Source organism: Cyprinodon variegatus, unplaced genomic scaffold (assembly GCF_000732505.1).
Source record: "Cyprinodon variegatus isolate N-32 unplaced genomic scaffold, C_variegatus-1.0 Scaffold322, whole genome shotgun sequence".
Taxonomy (NCBI): domain Eukaryota; kingdom Metazoa; phylum Chordata; class Actinopteri; order Cyprinodontiformes; family Cyprinodontidae; genus Cyprinodon; species Cyprinodon variegatus.
The window spans coordinates 76459-86395 of NW_015150775.1; the positions used below are offsets into that span (position 1 = coordinate 76459).

At 36.9% G+C, this 9937-nt stretch overlaps 1 protein-coding gene across 1 annotated transcript in view; it reads left to right on the plus strand.

Moving 5' to 3' along the window:
* The window catches only part of csdc2 (cold shock domain containing C2, RNA binding), an 11763-nt gene extending 1832 nt beyond the window's left edge, over nucleotides 1-9931 (plus strand). The window contains exons 2-4 of the mRNA XM_015384757.1: nucleotides 4008-4329; nucleotides 4434-4556; nucleotides 8605-9931. Of these exons, the coding sequence (XP_015240243.1) occupies nucleotides 4148-4329; nucleotides 4434-4556; nucleotides 8605-8767 (468 nt within the window). The 5' untranslated portion in view covers nucleotides 4008-4147 and the 3' untranslated portion in view covers nucleotides 8768-9931. The remainder of the gene's footprint in view (nucleotides 1-4007; nucleotides 4330-4433; nucleotides 4557-8604) is intronic.
* The last annotated feature ends 6 nt before the right edge of the window (nucleotides 9932-9937 follow it).

Here is a 9937-nt window from a genome sequence, read left to right on the forward strand (position 1 = left end):
TTCAAGATGACTTGGATAATAGCGCGTTGTGACAAACACCAGATACAGCACTGGGACTTGATCAACAGCCGATACCGCACCGTGACGTCACAAACCAGTAGGTGGCAGTAGTGTTCTTTGACAAACATGGATGCCTCCAATGAAGCACATTCACATGAAAATTACTCTGAATTAAAACCACTTTTCATTTATTGAACAGGATGGAATAATTTCATAGCTAAAGTACTTTTAAAAGTTTGAATTCTGAATATGCGCGGACTTCTCCTTTAAGATTTTGACGGGTCCATCCGTTCCATTTTCTACTATTCCTCCTCGGGTGGCGAGGGGTTCTCCAGCTGTCTATGGGTGAGAGGCTGGGTTCACCCTGGACAGATTGCAAGGCCATCATAGGGCAACACAGAGACGCACAATCATTCATATTCACATCTAATCAGAATTTATAGACGCCAATTAACCTAACAACCATGTTTTTGGGCCGTGGGAGGAAGCTGGAGTACCCAGAGAGAACCCACGCATGCACAGATTTTCTGACACGAAAGGAAAGAAGAACAGGAAAGGCAGGAAGTGCACATGTTTTTATTTTATTATAGTTGTTTTATTATTATTTTTTAGTTTTACGGCACATTTTGATGATTTGAAACATTTAACTATGAGGAAAAAGGAAAATACAGAAGAAATCAGTTAAAGAACATTTTAAAAACAGATCTCCCATCAAACAGACATAGATCATTTTTTAGGTATATTTAGAATTTACTACTTGGTTTCTAATCTAAGGATTAAGTTTAATAAAACCTGCTTCTGGGTTTGTGGTTTAGAAACAGCTCCTGCCTAGACGTTCCAGTCCTCTCAAGTGATGGCCCCAATCCAGCCGTCCTGAACTATATATAGAGTGATGGGAAGAGGCACAAAGTGTGCTGCTGCTGCTGCTGCTTGGATCCTTTCGGGAATCACTCTCTGACACTCTCACCTCATCAGGCTTTCAAGCTGCCGTATGGCTGCTGATGAAGTCGGTCCTTCTTTCACTCGCAGCTGTGATTTCATCACAAACAGGGATGTTCATCCACGCCCTGTAGTCATCTCTGCGTGTGCAGATTGTCCTGAAAATTAACGATATAGATCAATTCTCCCTGTAATGACTGGATGATTTAGTTTGAGCCAAATAGATGACTGAGCTCATTTAAGCTCAGGAATGGCTGTTATGAAACAGTTCAACGTGCAGCTTATGAACTATAATTAATAATAATGATGTGGAAATAATATGTTTATCCAGTGATGCAAAACCAAAAGGGAGGAAGAGGAAGTTTCACACTATATTTCATACTGGGGTCATTTTTTTTATTCCATTTCTGTCTGTTGCAGCAGCTCCAGGCTGTGACAGAGCTCGCTTTATTCCTACAAACCAAGAAGAAAAACAACTTTAAGAAGCCTTTAATTCAGGAAGAATGAAACCTCAGAAACGTTATAATGACAGATTCACAAAATTCACCCAGGCACAAAATAACCTTTGAAGTTCCTGTCTAGGGTTTGGTTTTGCTGTTCTACTAGTGCTTATTGTGCGATGGTCTGTAGCTACACTGCAAAAACGATCTACAAATAAGTCAACATTTCTTAAACTAAGTGTATTTACCCTTAATTGGAGTAGGTAACTAAGATGATTTCCCATTGAATGAGTAATAGATAATATGCACTTGAAATAAGACCATGCATTTGTTTTTTTGTTATTTTAAATGTAAATTGTCTTCTTCCATTGGCAAAGTGTCTCACTAACCTCCTCAATTCCAGAAAAGATTCACTTATTTTTTTGTAAAAAATACTTATTTAGAAATAAAAAAATTTTTTTTGCAGTGAATAATTGAGTTTAATTCACTTCATTTAATTGAATTCAAATTAAATGTTGCAGTAACACATAAGGCTTTTAAGAAACCGATTGTTTTTGGTGTTGATGCTGTAAGCAGGAAGGATCTTCTGAATTGGTCTGTTTTGCCCCGGATCTGGAGAAGCTTCTTACTGAAGACTCTCTGTGTTTGGTTAACAGTGTGATGAAGAGGATGCTCACTGCTGTCCATGATCTTCTTTGCTTCTAGAGATTCTAGAGGAGTTCCTAGAGTAGAGCCGGCCTTCTTTATTAGCTTGTTGAACCACTTTAAGCCATTTGCTCTGAAGCTGTTACCCCAGCGGATGATGGAGGAAGAGATCACACTGTCCACAACAGACTGATAAAAGATATTTAGCATGTTTCTGCAAACACTGAAGGATCTAAGCTTCCTCTAGATGTCCAGTCTGCTCTGTCCCCTCCTGTAGATGATGTCAAAGTTGTTTCTCCAGTCCAGTTTGTTGTCCAGGTGAACACAAGGTATTTTCTACTCCTTCACCACCTCCACTTCTTCTCCCATGATGTTAACAGGATTCTACTTGTTCCTGTTTTCTTCTGAAATCTACAATCATCTCCTTGTTTTGTTGCCATTCAAGATGCGATGATTGCTTTCACACCATGCCACAAAGCGTTTCATCAGCTCTCTGCACTCAGCTTCTGCTCCATCTTTGATGCTCCCAATGACTGCAGAGTAATCCGAGTATTTCTGCAGATAGCAGGATTCTGTCTGGTCCTGGAAGTCAGAGGTGAACAGAGGATAAAGGAATGGAGAGAGTACCGTCCCCTGTGGTGCTCCTGTGGTGCCGACTACTTGATCAGACAGCTGAGCCTTCAGTCTAACAAACTGGGGTCTGTCTGTCAGGTGGTCTTTGACCCAGGCGGTTGTTGATTCCTCCACTTTAGTCTTCTGAAGTTTCTCACAAAGTCAGTCAGGTTGACTTGTATTAAATGCACTGGAGAAATCAAAGAACTGATCCTTACAGTGCTGTCTGTCTTGTCTAAATGCCAGTGTGTTTGTTGAAGCAGGTGTATGATGGCATCATCAACTCCCCAGCAAACTGCAGGGGGTCCTGGTAGCTGTTTGTTTGCTTGCTGAGGTGAACCAACAGAAATCTCTCTAGGACCTTCATGATGTGGGATGTCAGACTAACAGGTCTATAGTGACTGATAGGACTGATGGCTAAGTCTTCTTTGGTCCTGGAACAAGGCAGGAGGTCTTCCACATCACTGGAACTTTCTCCAGGGCCAGACTGAGGTTGAGAGGTTTCTGTAGAATCCCACAGAGCTGCTCTGGAAAGGCCTTCATGACTCTGGAGCCATCAGGGCCTGGTGACCTATTATGGTTCAGTCTCTCTGGAAGCCTCTTTACTTCTACAATCAGACAGGTGAAAGGTATAGGGAGCAGCACCATCTTCTGATTTGGCTGAGAATAAACTCAAAAAAGCAGAAGAATCAATAACAGAGGAGGAAGTCGAAAAATTTTAGGTGCAACAGAGAAGCTTTGGGTCAAATGAGGGCAGGATGTCCGTGTGACTGTGGGCAGCAGAGAAAGATGCTGAGCTTGTTCCTGAATTGAACCTGTTGTAGAATGGATTCAGTTCACTGGTTCTGTCCAGACCTCCATCTGTCTGCTCACACCAGCCTGTGACCTTCTTCATCTCTGATATTGTTCTGCTGGAGCTTGTTTTCCAGCCTCTTCCTGTTTGCCTCCTTTCTTTCTCTTATCTTGACCTCCATAAAACAAATTTGCTGCCAACATCCCAATCGCATTAAAACAAGTTCAATTAACATCAGTCAACATATTCACAGCTTTTTGTGAATTAAAAAAGGCAACAGATTAACTTCAATAGTTTTTTTTGTTGTTTTTCTGTTTATTGATCCTCACATATAGTTTATTATAAGTGTTATAAACCTTTATAGATGCAGCAGCGATATTGTTATAAAATATTGGAAAACTCTGCATGTAAATGTTTTTTTTTTTTTTTTATATATAGTAGAGTTTATTAGAGAATACAGAGGATAGAATGGCTTCCCTTACCTGACCTTAACCCCATTGGACACCACTGCCTCCACTTTGGGTTCCAGCGACCAACAAAAACATTCCGGCTGATTTTTCCCCCGTTCTTTTCTACAGGTTTCTGTTTGCCTCATTCATCCACCCTAAGGTGCTCCTCCCGTCTCTGCATCAAAAGCCCTGGTGCCATGCAGGAGGTGTAACCCTCCACCCGTTTCTTCTTTGTGTGCCACGGAAATCGTCAGCCAAGCCGAGTCAAGATGTCAGACTCCTCATTGCCGACAGACGCCCAGCTGCCTTTGACGTCCCCGCGTACCCCCCTGCAGCTTTCCTTTCCTTTCCTGAGGGAAGGCAGCCGTGTTTGGGAGAGGGAGAGGAAGCCGCCTCAGCCTGGAGAGCTACCCAGCCCACTGCCAACAAAACGCACCCGGACATACTCAGCGTGAGTAGAGACACAAAGACAAGTTTGATTTTGTAGTTTTTTTCTTTCATTCTTAAAGAAAAAAAAAAACTTCTGTATTAAATCATTTCTTTCTCTCCCTGCAGGACGGTACGAGCCAGATCAGGTCCTGTTTTTAAGGGTGTGTGTAAAAACTTTTCCAGGTCTCAGGGTCATGGATTCATTCGTCCTTCTCATGGAGGAGAGGACATCTTCGTTCACATTTCTGAGTGAGTCTTCCTCATCAAGCAATCACACCGTCCTCCAGCTTCTACCACCAGGATTTAACTCGCACATGTTTGAGTTTTAATCTTTTGAGTTGGAGTAGTATATGTTTAAACCTTTTTCAATTGTGTTTGGGCTTAAAACTCATGATAGTAAAATTAATTTCCATTTCTCATATCAAGAGCGCTGGAACAATAAGCAAAGAAATGACAGCTGGGGAGACAATGGGAAGTCTGATTTAATGACTTAATGGGATACCCAGCTAGCCATCAGTCTGCGAGACCATGGGCAGCCAAGACTATATGGAGTGAATTTTGTTCCATTATTGTTGCACGCATAGAACACGCTGTGTAAATGAAAAAAATAAAATAAAATAAAATACAATCATGAAATGAAACTTTGAATAAATTCTTGATCAATGAAAGCTTTAGGAAGTAACAGTGGTGTTTTCTCAGATACATTTTTAAAAAATATTTTTGTTAAATTCCCCATTTTCAGATTTATTTTCAAAAATGGGGGTTGGGGGAGAGGAGAAATTTTGAAAAAATAGAATTTAATAATATAAAATCAGTAAATACACACACATATATATATATTGTAGTTTGAAGAAATACAATTAAAGGAAATGAAATATGGAAAGAAAAGGAAAACAAAAAGAAAATGAAAATAAAATCAGAGAAAACAGCAAAGTTACACTCCAAGCCTCTTTTTATCAACACATTTTTCAAAGTTTCATTTTAGAATTGTTCCTTTTTTTTTTTTCTTTTTTCGATTTACATAATGTGTTCTTTGTTTTCAAGACTTATCGGACAAAATTCACTCCACAAGAACAAAGTCAAGATGATAAAGTCTCCAACTTGAATGGTAGCTCTAAAGATTAAAATGTATTTGCACTGCAAAACTGATTTTCATAAGTAAAAATGTCCTTATATGTGTATATGCGGTTAATTTAAGCAGATCAATTAAAATGATCTGCAAATGCAAGGAGTATTTTTGTCCTTTAAATGACTTGAAATATAAGAATGATTTTCTTTCTGCTTTTAAAGATAAATCAGAATCAGAAATACTTTAATAATCCCAGAGGGAAATTACTTTTGTTACACGCTCCAGATTATATATATATATATTTATATACAACAAACCACACAAGAAAATATAAATATATACACATATAAGTCTTATGTATGTGTCTGAATCATTTGAGGGAGGCGTTGTAGAGATTGATGACCACAGGCAGGAATGATTTCCTGTGGCGCTGTGTGGTTCATCTGGGTAGATCATATCAGTTGGCAAATTGTCACATTGTGAAGGTTAACTACTCTAGTTCTGACCAACAGTCAGAGGTTCATGATCATGCAACAACATTTGTTTTTAGGATAGACAAATTTAAACAGTGTAAAACACGTCGGCAGTGAGAGGCAGCAGTTGAAATTCTCACTGTCCTGTAATTAACCAACATTCACATACCAAAAAGTTATACAATATGGAGCTAAAAAGGGGTGATAAAGTTTAAAAAAGGTATCATTTATATATAATTATATTAAAAGTATATATATTATAAAAAAGTATGTATTATGTATAATTTTTTTATTTATTTCAGTTTTAATTTTTTTCAGTTTCAAACTGCTGTCCCCTTCAATGTAGGGGCGGGACTTCGATACAATAGGATGTGGAATAATGACTGACAACTCAGACACCTGAACAAAATATTCCCAGATGAAATAAACAAAATAATAAAGAAAAAAATCTGACAAGTAGTTTTAAGATTTGCTTAAAGTTTTAGATTTTTATTTTTATTTTTTTTTTGTTTTAGATGTTTTTTTCATTCTTAAATTTTTTTTTTCAGGAGAAAAAAACCCAAACTTTTTTAGCAAAGTTTCTGCCCCCAGTTTATGTCAATAACAACAACATCCTGATTTTTGCACTGCTGCACTCTGTGATTCCAAATCACACATTTTTATCTTTAATTGTTGGTTCCTTTCCAACGTCAGAGAAAAATGTATAAGAATGAAGAATAAAACTGTAGTGATGAAATAATGCCTGGAAATTTACAGTATTAAAGCTCCCTTTAAAGTTTCCAAAGTTTGCAGAATTTTACTGAACAATTAGTTAATTCCCTTTAATTGACCACATGCGTTGTAAATGTTGTAAACGTTTATACAGTTTAAAAGAAAAAAAAGTGAAATCAGTTAGGTTGATGTTTTTTAAAGTGAAAGTTTTGCTTTAAAATGTGCTCAGTTTGAAATAGTAAAAAGTAGGGCTGAAACAATTAATCGGATTAATAATTATTAATCAATTATTGAAATAATCAGCAATTAATTTAGAAATTCATTAATCATTTACATTAGTATAAAGACTCTGAAACATGCCTTTAACTGATAGAGTGATCCACTTAGCGCAGTAACTATACCAAAAGTATTTAAAAAAATATTAACACTATATGCTCTATCAATAATATAATAAAATTTAGTTTCACTTGGTTTAATTTCATAAAAAATCTTCTTTAAGGAACCTTTTTCTATCCAATCTTTAATTGATTAATCAAAAATCTTTAGTTGCAGCCCTAGTAAAAAGTAATGTCCCTGGTTAGGATTCCTGCAGTCTAATGTGTTCATTTAGTTCTTATTTCACTGTGTGATGGAAAAAATATCTATCTGCTATTAAATCCCTTTTACATATATGGATTTATGAGTGCTGAGTTTAATTCATTGAAGCATAAGAGCTGCAAGGCTACAAGGTGTCTAAGGGAGATGGATTGTTTATCCTATTAGGGAGTGTTTGGGATAAAAATAATGGCTCTCATAACAATGACTTTTTCTCAGGGATTATTTCATAATAGTATTTATTTCCAAGTGTCTCTCTTTGTTTGGGTAAAGATATGTGGAGACTTTCACAGCTCTTTCTGCAGGCTTTAAAGGAACAGTACACCCAAAACATGATTAGCCTTCATTTTCTACTCACCCCCATGCTGAACAACACTCTGGAGTACTTTTTTGATATCTCAAATGCANTGCAGAATTTTACTGAACAATTAGTTAATTCCCTTTAATTGACCACATGCGTTGTAAATGTTGTAAACGTTTATACAGTTTAAAAGAAAAAAAAGTGAAATCAGTTAGGTTGATGTTTTTTAAAGTGAAAGTTTTGCTTTAAAATGTGCTCAGTTTGAAATAGTAAAAAGTAGGGCTGAAACAATTAATCGGATTAATAATGATTAATCAATTATTGAAATAATCAGCAATATATTTAGAAATTCATTAATCATTTACATTAGCATAAAGACTCTAAAACATGCCTTTAGCTGATAAAGCGATCCACTTAGCGCTGTAACTATACCAAAATTATTTAAAAAATATTAACACTATATGCTCTATCAATAATATAATAAAATTTAGTTTCACTTGGTTTAATTTCATAAAAAAATCTTCTTTAAGGAACCTTTTTCTATCCAATCTTTAATTGATTAATCAAAATAATAATCAACGGATAAATTGATTTACAAAAAAAAATCGTTAGTTGCACCCCTAGTAAAAAGTAATGTTACTGCTTAGGATTCCTGCAGTCTAATGTGTTCATTTAGTTCTTATTTCACTGTGTGATGGAAAAATATCTATCTGCTATTAAATCCCTTTTGTTTAATTCATTGAAGCATCAGAGCTGCAAGGCTACAAGGTGTCTAAGGGAGATGGATTGTTTATCCTATTAGGGGATATTTGGGATAAAAATAATGGCTCTCATAACAATGACTGTTTCTCAGGATTTATTTCATAATAGTGTTTATTTCCAAGTGTCTATCTTTGTTTGGGTAAAGCTATGTGGAGATAATCACAGCTCTTTCTGCAGGCTTTAATTTAGTGAGACAAACAGTGTCTAGATCCGAACAGGGCAGAACATGGTACTGTGAGGCTGTTATGATTAACTTGTTCTCTTTTTACTTTGCAAAGTAAAATAAAATGTCAACTGAGTGATATCCATCGAATTTTCATTTATTTTACTGTATAGTTTAATACTTTTTTTTTTTTTACACAATTGTCATTTCTGTTCTCTGTGCAGCATTGAAGGGGAGTATGTGCCTATGGAAGGGGATGAGGTCACATACAAGGTGTGTCCAATCCCTCCCAAAAACCAGAAGGTCCAGGCTGTGGAAGTGATCATCACCCACCTGAACCCAGGCACCAAGCACGAGACCTGGTCAGGTCAGATCATCAGCTCCTAGACCGCTGCTCCGACTGCTGGAAAGTAAAGAGGGATTAGGTTTTTTATTTTATTTTAAGTTTCATGTTTTGTGGTGAAGGAGATGAGATCAGGTTTGGAGCAACTTGATCTTCCTGAGAGGCGGAGGCGGAGCCACGGATGTCCTGGCTTGGAGGTCGGCGTTTGCGGTTTGGCTTGAAATCAAGCAATGAATGTATCTGTCTGAATGTTTCTCTGTGAAGGTTATCAGGATTTAAATCTTTCTGTTTAAAGTTTTCTTCTTTTTTTGGACAGTAACACTTAAGAAATTGTTTTTGAAATCTTTGTTTACTTTGTTAGCTGGTTTTGAGGATGTAGGACACTGGTTGAATTGGGATGTAATACAAGAAGGTTTAATATAGACCCAAAGGAGTTTAGATCAAACAAAATAGTCACTTTTTAAATTCAATGGGACCAGTTTGTTGGAGCCATCTACAATACAATACGCTGTAAACTGGAGCACATTGGGCTGCCAAACATAAAGGAAGATTAAAAAAGCATATTTTTTTCTTTTTATGTAGTAACAGACAGTGTTTTAGGGAGAAAAAACTGCCTTTTTTCCAACATTACAGAAACACATTTATAGATTAATGCTAAAATAACCACCTTGGTGTGAGTTCAGTTTTTCAGACTCTGTTTGTTCTAAAATCATTTTGGCCTCAGCAACTGTGTCATCCTCAAGCAACAACATTTGATTCCTTTTCAGTATTGGAGGACTTTTTGTTTACCGTACTAGATAAGGGTGGAAATCCACTGTTATTGTAGCCAGCTCCTATGACGGCCTTTAGCTTCCTGTGTAAAGACAGGAAAGAAGGCCAGAGGGTTTCGGTTGCGGACAGAAACCTGGAGACTGCAGGAGGACGAGAGGAGACACGGTTAGTTCGGAAATGTTCAGAAGGAAGAGGAAGTTTTAAAGTCGACAGATCAAAAACAATCTGAAGGTGAACTTTAAAGAAAGAGTTTGAGATGTTAGGGAAATACATGTATTTGCTTGGTTGGCTCTTTACTTAAAAGAAGCTATGGCTAGTTAGCTTAGTTTAACAAAGTATTTAAACCTCTACAAATCTTTTTATCTAAAGCCGGGCAAACAATGTAAGATTTTTTTGCCCTTTTCGAGCGATTCTCAAGTTGTGTGAGAATTTTTCGATCAGGC